At 31.4% G+C, this 19,833-nt stretch overlaps 2 protein-coding genes across 2 annotated transcripts; one reads left to right on the top strand and one right to left on the bottom strand.

Annotated features, from left to right (window-relative positions):
* Nucleotides 1–7,702: 7,702 nt before the first annotated feature.
* LOC104907021 (proline-rich extensin-like protein EPR1) lies at nucleotides 7,703–10,745 on the top strand. The gene is made up of 2 exons (XM_010695872.4): nucleotides 7,703–8,241; nucleotides 9,577–10,745. The coding sequence occupies exons 1-2, from the start codon at nucleotides 8,064–8,066 to the stop codon at nucleotides 10,545–10,547; spliced, it is 1,149 nt and encodes a 382-aa protein (XP_010694174.2). The 5' UTR covers nucleotides 7,703–8,063; the 3' UTR covers nucleotides 10,548–10,745.
* Nucleotides 10,746–15,103: 4,358 nt separating this feature from the next.
* On the bottom strand, nucleotides 15,104–18,574 carry LOC125495035 (uncharacterized). Its single transcript, XM_048639441.2, has 2 exons — nucleotides 18,174–18,574; nucleotides 15,104–16,844 (listed from the first exon to the last, which is right to left on the bottom strand). The coding sequence occupies exons 1-2, from the start codon at nucleotides 18,408–18,410 to the stop codon at nucleotides 16,629–16,631; spliced, it is 453 nt and encodes a 150-aa protein (XP_048495398.1). The 5' UTR covers nucleotides 18,411–18,574; the 3' UTR covers nucleotides 15,104–16,628.
* Nucleotides 18,575–19,833: the final 1,259 nt, after the last annotated feature.

The raw sequence follows: 19,833 nt of genomic DNA, 5'->3' as shown, positions 1-19,833 counted from the left end.
GCTTGATATAAACGCATCATTCTTCGACTATACTATGCTATGTAGGGTGTTCAATGGTTTTCTAACATGGGGCTCTTTGGAAGGAGGTAGGTCAAGTTACAAGTAGCCACACAAGTCAATTTTGGTTGTCTTCATGTCGGTAGGCCTACTGAACATATTCACACGGCTCCGTCGTTTGGTCTTTTGTGTCAGTATGCTCGAAGGTTATGAAAAGTTTAATTGTGCTAGATTTTTAGTTAGATTAATAAGTGTTTTGGGTCCTCATATATAAAGAATACTCATGAGGCAAAGCCTCTATAGTGCTCACTCTCCCATATTATTGCGTATTTTATATTTACACATTTTACATTTTGCTCATTTGACAAAAGTACGTGATAGAGTGCCAAAAGAATGCAAAAATAATTATACATCAAGTCATCGACAATGCAAGTATGCAACACATGGAACTTCTGATGTTCATTATTGATATTTTTATGTACGGTTTCATTTTGATGGAAATATATACTGTATTCATCGCATTAACGAAGGTCATGTCCATATTAGAATATGTAACTCATAATATTCCAAGTTACAAAGTTTAGGTGAATTTTTTTGGTGTACTTGCGTGAGTATATCGTTTTAGTAGAACCTAACAAAAGTAGCTGAATTTCCTAAAATCATATTGATAATACCGACTTGATAATTTATAAATGCTATCACTTTATTTGGATGAAATCGATCTTATTTTTTGTCAATAAAAAAGAAAATATGGGGATTGTCTTCTCAAGATAAAAGTACTGATGCAATCAATATTTGGTATTTGGAAAAATATAAATAAATATACTCTTGTTTTTATGTAGTTGTTTTACTCAATTTTTTTTTTTTTAATATTAACAATTATCATGTAAGATGTTGAATTTGTCTCAACTAGTACTATATGCACGCGATGCGTGCGAAAACAAACAAAAGGTCAATTGCATATAATAATATATACGAAAAATTATTCATAAAGTTCACTATATATTTTTCTTCTGTTTTTTGAAAGCCAATAAATCAATAATGATGTAAATATTTTGTTAATTGAGGATATAATGATAAAAGAGGGTGAATTTGTATTTTATTACTTAAGGTATAAAAGGAATTATATTTTTGGTGTCCCTCTCCTCTTCCTTTATATAATAGAGATATATTCATTATATCAACTTTTTCCTGTACTTATTAATTGATTATGTTTTTCCGATGATTGAATTTAGTATTGGAGGCCAAAAGCCAAGATAATACCACAAAAAGGTTTTCATGAGGACTCTTCAAAGAGATACAACAAAGAGTAATTCAAAAACGATCATAAACAAGAAAAATAAATTAACCATAGACAAAATATTGCAAGCATGCCATAAAAATATGAACTTATGGACACTCTTGGTTAAATGATCAACAACATAATTTGAGTCTCTTCTATGATATGCAATTGAAAGAGTAGGCTAAATATAAAAGTCAAAGTGGAATAACTAAAAAAAAATAGAGGAGTATATATATGTAAAGCAGTAAAAGTGGAATTCTTACTTAGGACTGATTGAAACAATACCTATCATTTATGATTGATTATAAGTTATCACATCACTTGTAGTCGTATCCAATTATAGAATAACAAGAGGCAATTCTTTGATTTTGACAAACTTGACGTTTTATAAAAGTTGGTGTTAATTAACAATATATGAGTGTTGATTGTTTTCCCATAGGCCAAACTTATAGAATGTTCATGAACCAGAAGAAAAAGAAAACTCATCTTAAGAAAGCAGACATAATTCACATAGCAGTACGTAAAACCGTGGTGTTGCGTGGTGCCAGCAAGTTCAACCCGTGAGTTTGTGAGATAAGGTGGGGGGACTTTCTGGACACCCGTGAACTAAGATATTCGATAGAATAAGTTTTCATTCTTAATAATTGCTCCATTTAACACAAGCAAATGCATAACCATAAATATCCTTAATGACCAAAAATATCAATATGTTTTCTGGGTACCAAGGATGTTTTGGCCTAGTGGTTAAGATTGAGATGTTGTGAATGATAGGTCATAGTTTCGAATTCCGCATTTCCCTTTCTTTGTACTTTGTATTGCCTTCTCGGTTTCTTGATTGATTAAGTTGGATAAGTTGTCATTTTCATGTTTAATACTTCTTCCGTTCTTTTTTAAATGGAACATTTTGACTTTTATGCTATTCATAAATTACACTTTGACAATGTATAATGATCTAACACAAGGATAAACACAATCATATGATATCTTATTTGATTCATCTCGTGTGTAGTTTTTTAATATCTCATTTACATTTTTTTATAAAAATATAACTAAAGTTATTAATAGTCAAAATTATGGCTCGACGAATTTGAAAATGCAAATGTTTGAATTTTTAAAAGAACGGAGGAAGGAAATGCATAACAAGCACACTTCTTTCTAAAACCATGCACATTTAGGCTATGTTCAGTTCACCTTATTTTTGCTTATTTCAGATCTAATCAGATCAGATCAGATCAGATCAGAAAAAATAAGTTCAGATCAGATCAGATCAGAAAAAATAAGTTCAGATCAGATCAGATCAGACCAGATCAGATCAGATCAATTCAGATCATATCATGCTTATATTTAAAAACTTATTATTATTAAATATCTTTCACTACATATTAATAAAAATTATAATAATTGAATATTAATAAAGTACTCATTGAGACGAATCAAACAAGACCCCACATGACTATATTTTTTCTTATATATTGAGAAAAATCTAAAAGATTATCTCTTATTGTGAATAGTGTCAAGATTCTAAGTGACAAAGATAAAAAAAATACAAAGGGGTATTATTATTTACTAGTACATTTGTTCAAAAGAATTATTATTATTGTTGTTGTTGTACTTATTAATTATTAATATTGGTAATTATTATTAATCTTATTGTTACCATTATAAATGTCATTGTTATTATATATTAAGTTATTTTGTTGTTATTAAATAATAGAAAATTAAAAGCCACGTGTTAAGAACATAAGATTGACGCAAAAATAAGAAATATATAAAATATGATATCTCAAATTCATGATAACGAAACTACTATGTTCGGATTACATTTCAAAATAAGCTAAGTGTGAGATACAAATTATAAATTTAGATTCGTATACCTCTTCTACCGAATTTAAATCTCTCTAGCTATTTGAAGTTGCACGATATTTATTTATTTTTTGCTCAAGTCATAGTTGTTTGTATATCTTGTTCTATTTTATATGGAAAAAAAAGAGTTTAGTTTGCCGACTTCTCAAGTGTGAAACTTTTTTTTAAGGGAAAGTGTGAAACATTGTATAAGTGTTCTTATAAAATAATGACTTGAGTTATATAATTATTTTTAGTAATAATAATAATTATGATTATAATTATTATTGTTGTTCTTATAATAATGATAATAATTATTATTATTAATAATAAAAGTTGTATAAAAGTTGTAATAGAAATAAAATGATAATAATAGTAACACTATAAAGAATATCTTATAATGTATTGCATAATAATGATTTACAAAGTAATAATATAATAGTAATAATATATTTTATAAAAGATAAGATCTTGTTGAAAAAATAAGTTCAGATCAGATCAGATCAGAAAAAATAAGTTCAGATCAGATCAGATCAGATAAGTTCAGATCAGAAAATTTCTGGTGAACTGAACATAGCCTTAGTTATTCGCGATTACTCAATATTAGACCTGGCAATCGGACCAATCGGATCGGATTCGGACCGGACCAATTCAGATCGGACCGTTTTCGGATCAAGTTACATTCGGACTGGGATCGGATCGGATCGGACCGTTTCGGATTGGGTCATCGTTCGGACTATTATTTCGGATCGGAATCGGACCGGACCAATTCAAATCGGACCGTTTTCGGATCAAGTTACATTCGGACCGGGATCGGACCGGATCGGATCGTTTCGGATTGGCTCATCGTTCGGACTATAATTTCGGATCGGAATCGGACTATGGTGGAATTAATGGAATACTTTTGCCAATGATATTTTTTTTATATAAAAAAACGTGTATGTTTCGGGTATTTCTAATCAAAGCCTAATCGAAACCAATAATTTCGGATCAGTTTACCTTCGGGTCGGATCAGTTTTAGATCAGGTCGGATCGGTTTCGGATCGGGTAAGATTATATCGGATCATTCGGATTCGGATGAGTTTCGGATCAAGATTATTTCGGATCGGGATTCGGACCGGATCGGGACCGTTTCGGATTCGGATCAAGGTTCGGACCGTCTCGTTCGGACCCAGATCAGACCACGGATCGGATATTTCGGACCGGATTTTCGGATCAGGACCAACTTTGCCAGGTCTACTCAATATAAATGTCATCTAGCTTAGTTGGTAAAGTCTTATGATGGTGGTACTCAAGACCTAGGATGAGATCTCAATATCTCATCTACATCATAATGTTTAGTAATTCTCTAAACCAAAAAAATAAAATCTCGACCATAAGCTATCTCGTAAAATAAATGTGCCATATTCGCATTTGCCTCTCGTCTTAATTTATTTTTTTTACCAATTTGGCTAATCAACCTACATCAAGTAACAAACCAATACTAAATAGCCTACTAAACTCCGATTAATCCGATTTGGATCACGACAATCCCAATTAAGAGCAAACCTCTACCAATTGCTTGAAAATAATGCCCACATTTTCTCAATCATATTTCCTCCATTTTTTTATACATGCTATATAGAGAAAGTGGGAGGGTTAAGAAAGTTAGAGAAATAAAGTAAAGGACCACCACTTTTTGAATAAAAAAATAGTTGTTAAGGAAAAATTATAAGTATCTATATTTATATAAATATATTAAAAGGCGTTCCTAAATAAGGAACTGTCCACATAGCGCTCTCCATAGAGAGTTTTAGTTCATGTAATCCATGTGCAATAAAAAAATTTAGAAATTGCATGATATATGTTTTGATCCTGTGACCTCAAAATCATATACTAAAGTTTTCAACACTAGACCAAGTTGTATTTAGTATTATCATTTGAAAGTACAACAAAAATAAATGAATTTTTTTTTTATGATGAAAAGAGATCCAATTATATCATGTAGCATCTATTGTTATATTTTCATTTAAAAGAAATATAACGTCATAAAAAAAACGGAGGAAATTCTACCCAAATCTAACAATGGGTGCATATTTGATGAATGTATCATATTATTTTACCAATATGAAATTGGTGGTGTTTGAGATAGTACTATGGAGCCTGAAGTCTCAACCACAAAATAAAATTAATCAGTAAACAGTAAACACTGAAAACAATAAAAGTTATAAGAAAGTGCCACAAAGAATTGAAGAAGTTTTGGTTTGTTTCTCAATAGTAAAAACCAAAAACAAAATGAAAAGGTGGTGTCTTTTAGGGTTGCATTGTCTTCTCTCTATAAAGAAGATAAGAATGATCTGAATTTCTGATAGAAAATTCACTGATCTAAAACTAGGATCTTATCCACCTTATATTTCTATTTCTTTCTATCCTCCAAAGCTTATCTTATGAAATTATTGTAAATCATGCTAACTTGTTAAGGTGTGTTCAAACAAATGTTTTCTGTGCATAAAAAAAAAAACAGAGAGTTTGTGTAGCATGCTCCACGTCGACCTATTGTATAGAATTGGAAATAACCTATACTTCTATACTAATACTTTCTCTGTTTTTTTTAATCGTTCTCACTTAAAATCTTGACACTATTCATACTTAGAGAGAATCAAATGATATTTGGTGATATCATTTTAAAGTAAAATATTAATAATAATTATAATAAATTTTCGAGGCACAGCCCAGACCTACAAACTAGTTTTTCTCTTTATTCAGATTTCAGAAATTATAATTTCTTAATTTATTGTTTGGACTTTGGAGTGAGCCCACATGTTTCTTGCAGCTATATTTGAAATTTACAAGACTAAAAATTAAATGATGTAATAAACATATAATCTAGGTTACAAAATTTCTTGGGTGGACTAAGTTCACAATTGTAAATCCAAACTGAATTTATCACACAAATACTAAATATTAGAAAAGACCAACTATATCATATGAAATCAGACTATATCATACTAAAACTGACTATATAGAACTATAAAAGGTGATTGTTTCAAACAAAAACGGGTAATATCAAACGAAAACTGATCATATCATATGATTTCCGATGCACATTATGAACCCGATCCATTCAAGTTTTTTTTTTTATAATTTCGTAGGTGGCTAATGAAGTATATAAGACCGTGTTCCCGCAAATAGATGAAAGTCATCATTAGAATAATATAAGGATATACCTTATTTATGACCCTAAATTATGGTTGCAAATTAACAATTACAAAAGAATCACCAAATTTATATGGTTACAACCTTTGTTACTAACAAAAGTTTCTCGCAACCTTGTATCCACTTGGCTACGTACAAAATTAAATATGGGCAGTCACAAATTTCATATTACTGTATTGTTTCGATCAAGACAGCAAAAACAGAACAAAACGAAACTACTTTTGTACTATTAGTTGAAACCTAAACAACAGAAAGTGGAGAAGGCTAATCGTTTCTTCAGTCTCCATTTTTCATTTTAAATAATCGATTCACTTCTCGCTTAAGACTATGCATAATGGTGCTCTTAAAAAAACTCGCCAACTAGCTCTCTAACGAGAGAGAAAATCAGTTCTAAAAGCCATTTCACTGTATCATGCATTGGAAATGACTAGTAAAAAATTCTGAGGTATAATAATAACATAATCTTAATCAAAATGCTAAATTTATCAAGATCAAAAAATTCCAAATATTTACCGAATGACGCATATTGTGGTTTTCTGTGCATTCAGTATGAAATTGCAAACTAGAAAATATTAGTTACTCTATTAATCAGTCTTTTTTGTTTGTTTGTTTGTTTTGGTAACTAAACAACACACTTTAATCAGTATTTAGTACTGCTTGATCAACACACAAGTTCCAAGTCAAAGCTCATGAAATGTGTGGGTGCTTAACTTATCTCGTGAACCAACTGGGATTTCAACCTATTTCAATATGCACCACCAATACAAGAACTAACTTACAGTAAATTTTGGCAAGGTGAAATTCCAAAACTCAAAAATAAAAAAAGAAACAACAATACAAATATCAAATAATTCCAATTTTGATTTATTTATGGTTAGTCACTAGTTTGGGGATACGCGCTACTCTTCCTATTGGTCCCCGTTCAAAATTGATCAATAGTAACTTGATATGAAAAAAAAACCACGAGTCATGATCTAATTAGCCATGACAACTATGTCGCTTGATATGAAAAAATAAACCACAAGTCATGATCTAATTAGCCATGACAACTAGGTCGCTTGATATGAAAAAATAAACCACGAGTCATGATCTAATTAGCCATGACAACTAGGTGGATGTGAATGAACTAGAGGAGCAATAAGAACGAGAAATCAGACCCCAAAGATATAAAACGCAAAATTATAGTGCTAAACAAGTAGCTTGGACCAGTAAGAGAAGGTGAGATTTTTAAGAAATAATTCAAATCTTAAATCAATATAAAAAGACACTCCGAACTTGGGATTTACGATAATAATTTTTTTAGTATTTAGGTAGTGTAAAAAAGAACAAATATAGGAAAAATAGAAAAAAAAAAAAGAATAAAAAGAGAAGAAAATTTACTGTTAACATTAACAGCATCTAGATAATAATTTTTTTAGTATTTAGGTAGTGTAAAAAAGAACAAATATAGGAAAAATAGAAAAGCAAAAGAATAAAAAGAGAAGAAAATTTACTGTGAACATTAACAGCATCTAGTTTGTAGTTGACTGGCCTGAGCATGAATGACATAAATAGACACTAGTGGATTGTTCATTCTCTATATAAATTAAAAACTTTCCTCTCAACACATATACTATCATAAACTAGCTACATACAACATAATAAAGGCCAAGTAGAGGGAATATTTATAGTATACTACTGAAAACTTCTTTCTGAAGTTCCATATATTATCAGTTTAACACTTAAGTTTCAAAAGAAACTACCTTCAATGATGGAAGGTCTCAGAAACTGTTGGCTTTTATCTTTGGTAATACTTATTCTTACTGTCTCATGCACTTCAGATGCAAGGCATCATCATAAAAAGCCTTCTGCAGTTATAGTTGGTGCTGTTTTTTGTGACACTTGCTTCCAAGATGACCTTTCTAAGGGCAGCCATTACATATCAGGTTCATTGTTTTTTCATTCATGTTTCTTTGTGCAATCTTCATTACATTGTACTTTAAGAGCTCGTTTGGTTCACAATTTCTAGGGTCCAAGAAACGAAATCAATTACTGATACCTTTTCTTCATGTTTGGTTCAACTCCTTACCAATCCATTACCATTACTTGGTGGTAATGGAGTCCCCCAATTTGTTACCTCCCCTCCCCCTCAAGTAACAAAATCCGTTAGTTGGTGGTAATGGTTACCATTCCATTTCCATTCCATGGCTTGAACCAAACACCCAACAAATGTAATCATTTTTTTTACCATTCCCTTCTTTATTTGTTTCCATTCCATATCTTGAACCAAACGACCCCTAAATTTATATCCTTTCAGATACTTGTATAACTTTTCAATTATTTATGGTTTTGTGAACGTGAATTCATAGACTAACATTCGAGCTATGTATCAGTCACTTTTACTGTTTTTTTGTTGAACTAATAGTGATCTGAATGAGTTAAGCCATAAACCATATGATGATACAAGAATTTGTGTGTATACAAATGTTCTAAAGACAATTGAATTATGAGTATGGGTGTGAATTGAGGGTTTAAAAGACAAATTTTCAAGTAATTTTATCTAATTTAACTAGATGTTTAGCTTTGTCAAGGGTTGAATGTAGCTTATTTCACAATTATATTGTTTAGTCTCTTCATTACACCCCAAATATGTACCTACTTCATGTTAAGCCAGCAAAATGCAAGACTTTATAATATCCGTGATTTTTCAGCTTTAGGAGTTGGGACATGTACTGTATGTCTGTATCCCGTGTTAAGCATTTGTAGATTTCACTTAGAACGTTTTTGTTGACAAAATAGCAGCATTTGTGAATGCAAATCACTCTATTCATTATGTGTGTACATTTTCTTTTTGGTAATAAAAGTTAGGAAAAGGCTAAATGAATAACTTGTTTTTCACCGAACAAAGAGAAAAAAAAATGGGGTGAATCTCACCTAGTGAATTTACCAAAATCCGCCCTACTTCCATGTTCGGTGGAGAAGGATTCTCTATAATACACGACTCCAGAAATTACACTCCCCCAAACAAGAAATGCTAGGGGAAAAAGACATTGTTTTGGGTTGTATTGAACTGTCCAAGTAGCATGGGAGACAAGAATACAGGACAGGTGCATTATTTAGGTAGTAAGCAGCCATTTCAGACTTTAAGTGTGTGTATACAACTCTTTCTATGGTTGTTTGTTTCTGCTAATTTGTTTCTTTCCATTCATTGAGCTAAAATTAATTGTTTTTTCTATAACAAAAGAAAAACCCAAACATGCTTCTGAAATATTGTATTACAGGTGCAACTGTTGCAGTAAGATGTGCAGAAGGGCGCTCGAGACCAGAATTTTACCAAGAGGTAAAAACAGATAATCAAGGAAATTTTAAGGTGCAATTACCCTTCTCAGTCAGCAAACATGTTAAAAAAATTGAAGGTTGTATTGTGAAGCTGGTTAAGAGCAGTGAATCATATTGTGCAGTGGCCTCTACTGCTACTTCATCATTGATCCACCTAAAGGGTAAAAAAGGAGGAAAACACATCTTTTCTGCTGGTTTCTTCACTTTTAAGCCCTTTAAACAACCTGGTGTATGTAATCAACAACCAAGTGTAACAAATTCCCAGTTAAATTCTCTTGAAGACTTATTTAACCCACAATACCCAACAATTCCAACAATACCAGATATTCATACACCTGTTACACCAAACCCTGCAACATCAACTTATCCAAATACACCTTCAATGCCAAATTGGCCTAACCTTCCACCACTCCCTACACTCCCATCTCTCCCACCGCTTCCTAAACTTCCGTCTCTCCCAACTTTACCGCCTACTACTACAATCCCGGGCATACCTATAGGGCCTTACGAGGACAAAAAATTGGAAAATGGTTTGGTGACACAACCACAACAGTTTTTTCCACCAATTATTCCACCAGTACTTACTCCCCCACCAGGTCCTTTCCCTTTACCGCCTAACCCACTTCAGCCAGCACCTCTGCTGCCGAACCCCTTACAGCCACCGGCTCCACCTCTCATCCCAAATCCATTTCAGCCCCCGACTCCACCACCAAGTTTATTGCCTCCTACACCCCTGCCCCCTCTTCCACCTCTTCCTCCCTTGCCTACTTTGCCACCAGTACCTGGATTAAATCCAACACCTTCACCACCACCACCAGCATCTTCATTTCCCCTTCCTCCAATAATCCCATTGCCACCTACACCGCTCTTCCCTGGTTTTCCTCCATTGAGGTCAAAGAAAGTGAACCCTTGAAGAGTAGTTAGCTAGCATGTACAATCTTTGTAATCAATAACCACCTACCAGTATGATTTCCATCTTTGCTTTTATTTGCTGCTTTCTCTTTTCAAGTTATTTAAAAAAAGGAAAAAGGAAAAATATTCAGCCTTCTCCACGGATAGAAATTAGGTCTGTAATGTGTTATCTTACCCAAAGTTTGCATGTTTTTGTTCACTATGAGTCATTTGTAACTGATCATGAGAATTTTATACACCTACCAAGTTCAACTTGAATGCAGTTGACTTCCAAATACTCCTAAATATTAACAAGCTACCAAATAAGGTTGCACTGATAAAGCAAGAAGAGATTTGAAAAAAAGAAAACCAACAAGATCTACACATTTCGCATACCTAGACGTGCAAAAGTCATAAAACCATTGTGATTTGTGAAGGAAATGCAGCACTTGTCATATATGTGTTCATCTATAATGCTTGTGATGTGAAACTATCCTTGATATTATGGTTGACTGCAATGACTTTATGGACTGTTGAATCGAATAATCATAAAGAAAAGGTCAGCCTCTAACCAATACTGATGTGAAGGTTACGAGAAGCGTCATCTAGGCCAGGCAATCATCAACTTGATGAACTCGATCATTTGCTAGTTGCTACCATTAGGCAGGGTTTCCATGACATGTACATGTGGGATGAACCAAATCCTCATCGAATTGGAATGCTTGCATAATTTAGGCCTCCCATGAAGCTCACTGGCAGTGCCTGCATTACTAACATTCTTTTAGGTCATGACAGAATTATAGATATAAATGGATTCTCAGTTTGTTTCAATCTTTCTTTGATATTATATATGACTTCAGAATTCAATCAACCACAATTTCATAGTACAGAAGATAGGCATGAACTTTAAGATAGTTCTATACTTCGGCCACACATTGTGTGATACGGTAACCTTTTGAACCATTTTGGAACAGCCTTTCACAATGTTAAACTTCTTAACAGCACCAACTATAAGGAGAGCTCAGGATTTGACGTACTACTTCACAACTACCAAGGTACACCTTCCTTTCGCAGAATCAGAAATTTATAGAATTTGTCATACCTTTTGGTGTAGGACTAGGATGCATAAGAACTTGGGATCTCATATCCTACTAAGTGCTAAGTAAGGATACATATTACAATACATGTTCGAAGTCGAACACTTATGATATGAAGGACAATTCATCCCCTTCCCAAAAAAAAAAAAAAATACTTGAGGGTGTAGGAGGAGATGGTATAACAAGTTAACATAATCAGTCTGAATATCCTCAATAGAAAGCAGGATATCTCTTGTTTTGACCAAGCAATCTTACACTTAGTCCTTATACTGTATAACAATGACTACAAGTCTACAATCATGACGTAGTAGTATTGGGTAAATTAGTATTGAGCAATATATAGTTTAGGAAAGATATATGTGATTGATGTATTGCCTTCGGGCCAAGGATTTAGTTTCCTAAATTGCTTGTACTATATATTGTTGATCAATGAATGAGAAACACAACACAAGTTTAACCTAGCAACATTTGACATGGTATCAGAGCGGACGATCTTGGCCTGTTATGAAATGCAAGATGGAAGGTGTTGAAGATCTGTTTGGAGCAAAATAAGCCCAACAGAACTGTAATGGCCCCAAGAAGGGGCCCAGTTGACCTCATGCGAGGATGTTGTGACCTATCCAAATTGCAAGATTAAAGGTGGCTCACATGTGAGGGGGAGTGTTAAGAGTAAAGCCCACATGTGAGTTAGAAATAATTGTCTCACATTGAAGAATTAGAGAGAGAATAACTAACATATAGATTGGTGGGTTACTCCACCTATCACCAATTGGTTTTAGGATGGAACCCTGCCAACCTTGTATGTAGTCACTCTCTCCTCCAACACGGGCTTGTATGTGGGCCCAATGAAGTTTATCATAGCAACATTTGACAATTAGTGGCATTTGAGCCCAAACTTTAGAGCTTTGAGGTAGTGTTTTGCAAAATGTTATTGAAACAAGATTATGAAGTAATGTTCTAGCAAAAGCTACCAAAACTTTGTTTTTGTTTTACAACTTCGATGGCTAGTTGTGTCAAACAGCTAACAACTAACCACTAACAGCTAACAACGAAACAACCATAGTTTACATTTACACAGGTCTAGAACAGCTAGTTTTGGCAGTACATCCGCAACAAGTTTAGATATCATTGCAAAATTTTCTCCATAGTAAAAGCTTAAGCAAATTAGTACAAAGTTCTTAGATGCAACCTTTTCCTACCCCTACAATCTCTTTTTTTATAATAAATTGATTGTGTTCCTGACTGGCTAACGCTGACATATTTTACTAAAAAAATACACATTTTATCTTTCATTTCCAAAGAACAATACTTTATAAAATCTAATTACAAATTATATTGCCCGCATAAGAAAATTATTCGCATAAAGTGTTGAAACTTGTAACTTATCACATTCTATACAAATTTGCAGGAAACCAGAAGAAAACAGAAGAAATATACAAGAATAATACAGAAAGTCAGAAACACAATAGCCATTAAAAGTTAAAACTACTCAAAGAGTCAAAGGTATACCTTGTAAGACTGCGCTGTCAAAACTCAAATCAATATATTTCAGGAATTGGAACTCTCATATGTATTAGGGTAAGTCAGAGTCGATCCCACAGGGAGAAAGTTGTTCTATGATTAGTCCTTAGATAATGGTAAGACTAAAAGAGATTAATAACAATGATCGTCGAATTAACTATATTAATCAATATATAAATAAAAGACTCTACAGTTAAGTATCCCCACTAGCACGAAATAATACAAAATTATTCCTACCCCAAACTAATCAATTAAATGTTCACAAGGAAAAGTCCACCCTATAGTACCATAGACCTCTCCCGAGTATCTATGGCTTCTCTAATATGCATTCAAGCCTACTCCCGTGGAATCATGCAAATTAAAGACATTGAACGCGGCACTTTAACTTCCTAACAATCCATTCTACCTATTCCCGTGGAGAACTTCATGTCCTTAATTGAAATACTCAAATTCGTCAGAATCCAACTCCCGTTGTGATCAAGACAATGGAATTAGAACAATACAAGTTATCCCTAATCTACTATTGGAATATGCACAATCAATTAAGTAAGAACAATTAACAATTAATATGAGAATTTAAAGAAACAATCATGAATTAGATCATACTAGTGTTCAACTTAACCATAAATAAAAGAAACTACTCTATCATGAAATAAAAAATGAAATCTAAAACTATAAAAGAAAACATAATCAAAGAAATCAATGAAAGAAACTAATAGAATTCATGAATTAATAAAAAAAGGATAAAAACTAAGGTTTACCCTAAAAACTAGAGAGAAAGAGAGAAGAGAAAACTAAACTAACCCTAAGGGGGCGTTTGGTTCGTTGAGAGGAAAGGGAAAGGGTTTGAGAAAGGGTTACAAGAGGAATGGAAAGGGTTTCCCTTTGATTAAAAATGTTGTTTGGTTAGGAACATCAAAGAAATTGGAAAATTATTATTATTAAAATAATAAGAATAACAAATAATAATAATAGATAATAATAAATAATAATAATTAATATAATAAATATTAATATTTATAATAATAGTTTTTAAATAATAATAATTATTATTATTAAATAATAATCATAAATATAAAAATAAATAATTAATAATAATAAATAATAATATATTATTAAATTATAATAATAAAGAATAATAAATAATAATATTAATATATAATAATAAATAAAAATAAAAAAAATAATAATAAAAATAAAAATAAAAAATAAAAATAATAAAAATAATAAATAAAAATAAATAATAAAAATAAATAAAAATAAAAAATAAAATAAAAATAAAAATAAAAATAAAATAAAAAATAAAATAAAAAAATAAAAATAAAAATAAAAATAACAATAAAAATAACAATAAAAATAAAAATAACAATAAAAATAACAATAAAAATAACAATAAAAACAAAAACAAAAACAAAAATAAAAACAAAAATAAAAATAAAAATAAAAATAAAAATAAAAATAAAAATAAAATAAAATAAAAAATAAAAATAAAAATAAAAATAAAAATAAAATAAAATAAATAAAAAATAAAAATAAAAATAAAAATAAAAATAAAAATAAATAAAAAATAAAAATAAAAATAAAAATAAAAAAAAAATAAAAAAAAATAAAAAATAAAAAAAAATAAAAAATAAATAATAATAATAATAATAATAATAATAATAATAATAATAATTATTATTATTATTATTATTATTATTATTATTATTATTATTATTATTATTATTATTTCATGGTAGAGGGATATGGGGTAATCTCAAACCTTGGGGGGTGGTGGAGAATCAATCTAAGGGAGAGGAGGGTAATCCTAATAAGAAAAAGAGGTAAAGGGTTTGAAAAAACACACTAACCAAACACTCACAAAGGGAAACAAGGAACTCAATTCCCTTTCCCTTTCTTGAAACCCTCCAACCAAACGCCCCCTAAAACGAAATAACGTGAGAGGAGAGGAAGAGAGAGAGAATCAAAACCTATCTAAATAATATTCAATAATCTAATATGACTAGAAAAGTAATTTACAAGATAAGGAAAGTCTTAATAAAATCATTAATAGGCGGATTAGTGATCCTCGCGTACGCATGGCAGATTCCAGCAGAAACAGTCCAACTTCAAAAAGGGATAACTCTTTGACTAGAAGTCTCCTTGGGGCGTGCCACCTATCGTTGGAAAGATCTTCAAGTCTAGTTTCCAAATCTAGTGGAATTACTCGATTCTAAGAATCACATAAAAAGTTATGATCAGAAGACTAGACGTGACTCTTTTTTCACATTTCTTCTAATGATTTTTCCGCTTCGTTTCCAAGTGCTCCTAATCCTCAAGTTTAGCTAATCATAATCCAAATACGTTCTCAATGCCTGAAATTCATCAAAACAAGAAAACATACCGAATAGGAATAGAAATGCAAAACTTAAGAATATAATGCAATAATGAAACTAAATATGAAACTAAATGCTCTAAAATGCACCTAAAAATTTTATAAAAATATGACTTATCAACTAGGGTAATAGAGTATTTTGTGGGGATATATATACTAGGGTGATAGAGTATTTTGTGGGGATATATATAATCTCACTTAAATTTTTTTGTGGGATATACCAACTTAAATTTAAGTTTTGTTAAAAGGTACCAAAAACACTATTTTCGATGAGAAAGTCAAATTTCCAACCTTTGACTTGCTTAATTACTCTTTGTATAGTGTGTGATATTTAATTGTTTCTATTACATTCATTTTCCTCCAACTTTATCGCCGAAAATAGTATATTTGGTATCTTTTAACAAAACTTAAATTTAGGTTGATATATCCCAACAAAAAAAATTGGTGAGGTGCATCCCCACAAAATGCCTTATTAGCCTTATTCCTGGTATATCTCCGCAAAAACTCATAATACTTGGACAATAACAAAATTGAATGTACTCTTCTTTATTACTGATTATTGCTTGTTATGTGTGAACTTTATTACTGGACTAGATTGCATTGGTTCATTGCTTTATTCAAATTTCAAGTTTGGATCATAGGTATTCAGGTTGTATTCAATCCATGCCATTTTCTATTGCGACAAAATGAATTCAGGTTAATTACAGAGTTTTATTACATGTATAATTCTGGTCTAGCTAACTCAGTTGCATTCTTGTGGTTCAGTTCAACTCATTTTAGGTTTTGGATTAAGTGGGGGTTGTTAGTTTGAACTCATTTTTATTTTGCAGGTCTTGTATAAGTTATATAAATAAAATTTGTAATTGATAGCTTTTGGCTTCATATTCCTTAATTATTTGAAATATATAGTACTATGTACGATGTCACTAATAAATTTATCTTCTTATTCCATCAACAGTAGGACTAATATTTGTTAATTGTTGATTGTTTACTCCAATCAACAGGTCACAAACATAGTAATCTTGCAGTGAAATTGATCTTCATCTGTTTTTACTCCAACTAACAGGTCATAACTCATATGCAAGTTTTACTTAACAAAAAAGTAACGCGATCACCGTACCACAGCTTCACACCCTCTTCGAGCTGCCTCGTGCAATGCGGTATCCTTATTCTTGTTGATCATCCTCAGCATCCGTATCAGCTCTTCTTGACTCGCCTTGTTAGCTCGTTCGAGGAACACTTGAACTGCCTCATCCTTGCCCGAATCTAGCAGCCAGGTGCAGAGGGGTATCTCCATTGTTGTTCTCCTTCCACAATAACGAATATCCTGCTATAGAAAAGTCTTCGATCATACGCTAATCAAGGCCATCTCGTATAATTTAGGGGCTTTGTTCTAAATTAAATTATAAAGATTGAAAATTTTTGTGAATAGAAAGAGATGAAAGATTCATTAATGAGTTTTTTTTTTTTTTTTGGAAAATACGAAGAACAAAGAAAAACAACAAATAGAAATTAACCTCTTTAAATATGCATCCAACATTACACTCAATAGATTGGAAATGTATACTTGTAATTAGATTTATTTAATTTTCTTTTTCAATTTGAGCGGAAAATTAGGTCCTTATATTTTGAAGTCATGTGCAATTGTTCACTCTACCCATAGCCTTAGCTGTCTCTGACGCTAAAACAATAAAATACTCCCTCCGTCCCAAAATATAGTTCCCATTTTTATTTTGTATGTTCTAAAATATAGTTCCTATTTTCATATTTAGTTCCACATTTTTTCGTAATTTGTCTAGGAAAACTGTGTTCCATCATTTATTTGCTTCTTGAATTTTGTTTTTTCCTTTGTTTATTCAACTAAAATGTTACAATTAATGCTCTTTCACCAATTATTCTTCATTTTCTCTCCTAAAATCATCTTTTTCCATATGCCATTTATTTAAATAAACAAAAAATCTTTTCTATCCTTCTTAGACTCTACTTGCATAAATTACCGTAAAAAAAGAAATGAGAATTATATTTTGACACAGAGAAAGCAGAGGGGTAGATGAGGGTGTATTATATTGCAAGGAGCCCAACAGCACAGGGCCCCAAAATTATAAAGGCCCCAAAATATATTATTTTGAAAATTATACTTCATATTGGAAGAAATCATCCTTATTTCCCACCCTTAATAAATTTGTCAATAATTTATCTTTAGATTTTCAACTTTCCATTTTTAAAACTCTAACCTTCCATCTTTATTTTCTGTAAATCTAAGGGCCCAATTTTTATGTTAGAACCGGGGCTCCAAAATCTTCAAGACGGCCCTAAGAGGGAGTAACTATTAGTAACCCTTTGAAAATAAAAAATTACTATGATAAACGGTCTCACATAAGACTTTATTGTGCTGATGTAGTACCTTCATTATACTACCTCCGTCCTCTATTAGTTTACCCTTTCTTTTGTATAGAGTTTTACGAGGAATAGTATTGTGGGGCATACAAAGAGAGAGAAAAGATTATTTATACTTAAAGTTGAATATATGTGTGATGAAAAGTTTGTGGTCCCATTTCAAAAATAGCAAAAAAAAAAGAAAGGAGTAAACTAATAAGGGACACCCTTAAAAGAAATACGGGTAAATTAATAGATGACGGAGGAAGTAGTTGAGAACCTCTTGGATGAACTTGATGTTAATCTTCTTTTTGCAATCCTTGGAGGCCTTTTGGAGCGGTTTCTTGGTGTGAATATGGAGGATATTGTTTCCAATGGGGGTTGATTGTTCCTTCCAATTAGATATGGAAGTTAGTTCATCAAAGGAGCCCTTCAGTGCTGCAAGGTATAATTTAGGTTCCATGCCTTTGAGATTGATACTACTATTTGCTTGCAGATTCGTACCTATCATCGCCATGATTACGCTGTAACACGAACTATACTATGATTGATATTTGATGTTGGTCAAGTATCAAAGATAAGCTTATTTTAGAAACTAAGAAAGACAACTTTTCAGAAATTTCAGAGAAGATAGTTTGAATGTCTGATAGTAGAAAGTTGGAAAAAAAAAAAACTACAGACTTGTCCGAGGAGGCGAGAAAATTAATTAGTAGTATGTATTATTGCGGATTACTTTGTACTCCCTCCGTCCCTTAATAGAGTGCCCATTTCTCCAATGCACGTTTGCCAATGCACGTTTTGTATCGTTAATATCTTTAATTTCATATTAGTAAAAATTATAAAAGTTTGATTTTCTTAATGTACGTAATGAGACGAATCAAACAAGACCCCACATGACTATGTTTTTTCTTATATATTAGAAATATTTTTTGAAGGCTTTCTTTACCTTTGAATAATGTCCAAAAAAGAAATGGGCACTCTATTAAGGGACGGAGGGAGTAGTTTATTTGCACGGGCTGGAACCATTAACTATAGACTTGACTGTGAGTTCATGAACGATTTTTCAATTTTGATTTCAAGTGTAAGTGGGTCCTGTGTGAAAAAGGCATATACTAAGCCATCACAACAAGTTTTCTCACTTTTTTTTTTTCTTGCTTTTTGTTATTAGCAAGGAAATGTGAAAAAGGCGTATACTAAGTCATCAGTCATCGCAACATTAAGATTGTTCATGGGTGGTCAACCGTCTCGAAACAATTTTCCAATTCGCTCTTTTTGCGAACAGCAACTGTTTAGACCGGTTACCGCCTAAGCGGTTAACCATTTTTTCTTAACGTTTTTTCAATTGACCGTTAACCGTTATTTAAATTATGTTATTATGTTTCACTGAATGTATATATATATTTTTTAATTTTTTGTGCGTATAAATTAATATTATATATACTCTAATATAAAATGTATTGTAAAGTGAATAATAAATCTATTGAAAAATATAACTAACACTAAGAATTCACTGCATTTCTTAATTATAACGTTTATATTAGTACTAGAGTTTCCAAATAATCACATACTTACTTTAATTGTGGTAACTTAGTATCAAATATTAGAATTAATTTAATTGTTTGAAAATGTTTCACAATAATTAAATAGAAAATAAAATATTTCGGTTAATCATTCACACAAAAATTATAACTATAACCGTACTGTATAAAAGTTAATATTATCAATTTGGTAACTATATCGTTAAAATATTTTTTTTATGGTACGGTTACCACCAATTTTTTGTTACGGTTTTTCGATTTCTTATGAACTCTTCTACGTTTTGGTAGGAGCAAGGAAATGTAAAAAAGGCATATACTATCACAATACGTTTTCTCACTTTTTTTTTTTCTTGCTTTTTGGTATGACCAAGAAATTTCCCATTTTCATATACCTTTATATTT

The sequence above is a fragment of the Beta vulgaris genome, chromosome 2, assembly GCF_026745355.1.
Source record: "Beta vulgaris subsp. vulgaris cultivar EL10 chromosome 2, EL10.2, whole genome shotgun sequence".
Taxonomy (NCBI): Eukaryota; Viridiplantae; Streptophyta; class Magnoliopsida; order Caryophyllales; family Amaranthaceae; genus Beta; species Beta vulgaris.
The sequence above is the reverse complement of the archived record's forward strand: the minus strand, read 5'-3'. Positions and strand labels throughout refer to the sequence as shown.

Bases quoted from the DNA above. Each gene is read 5' to 3' on its own strand.
- LOC125495035 (XM_048639441.2), bottom strand. From the start codon at position 18,410: ATGGCGATGATAGGTACGAATCTGCAAGCAAATAGTAGTATCAATCTC. The intron at 16,845-18,173 runs GTTCTCAACTAC...TTTCTATAGCAG, and splicing joins ACATCAAGTTCATCCAAGAG to GATATTCGTTATTGTGGAAG.
- LOC104907021 (XM_010695872.4), top strand. From the start codon at position 8,064: ATGATGGAAGGTCTCAGAAACTGTTGGCTTTTATCTTTGGTAATACTT. The intron at 8,242-9,576 runs GTTCATTGTTTT...ATTGTATTACAG, and splicing joins GGGCAGCCATTACATATCAG to GTGCAACTGTTGCAGTAAGA.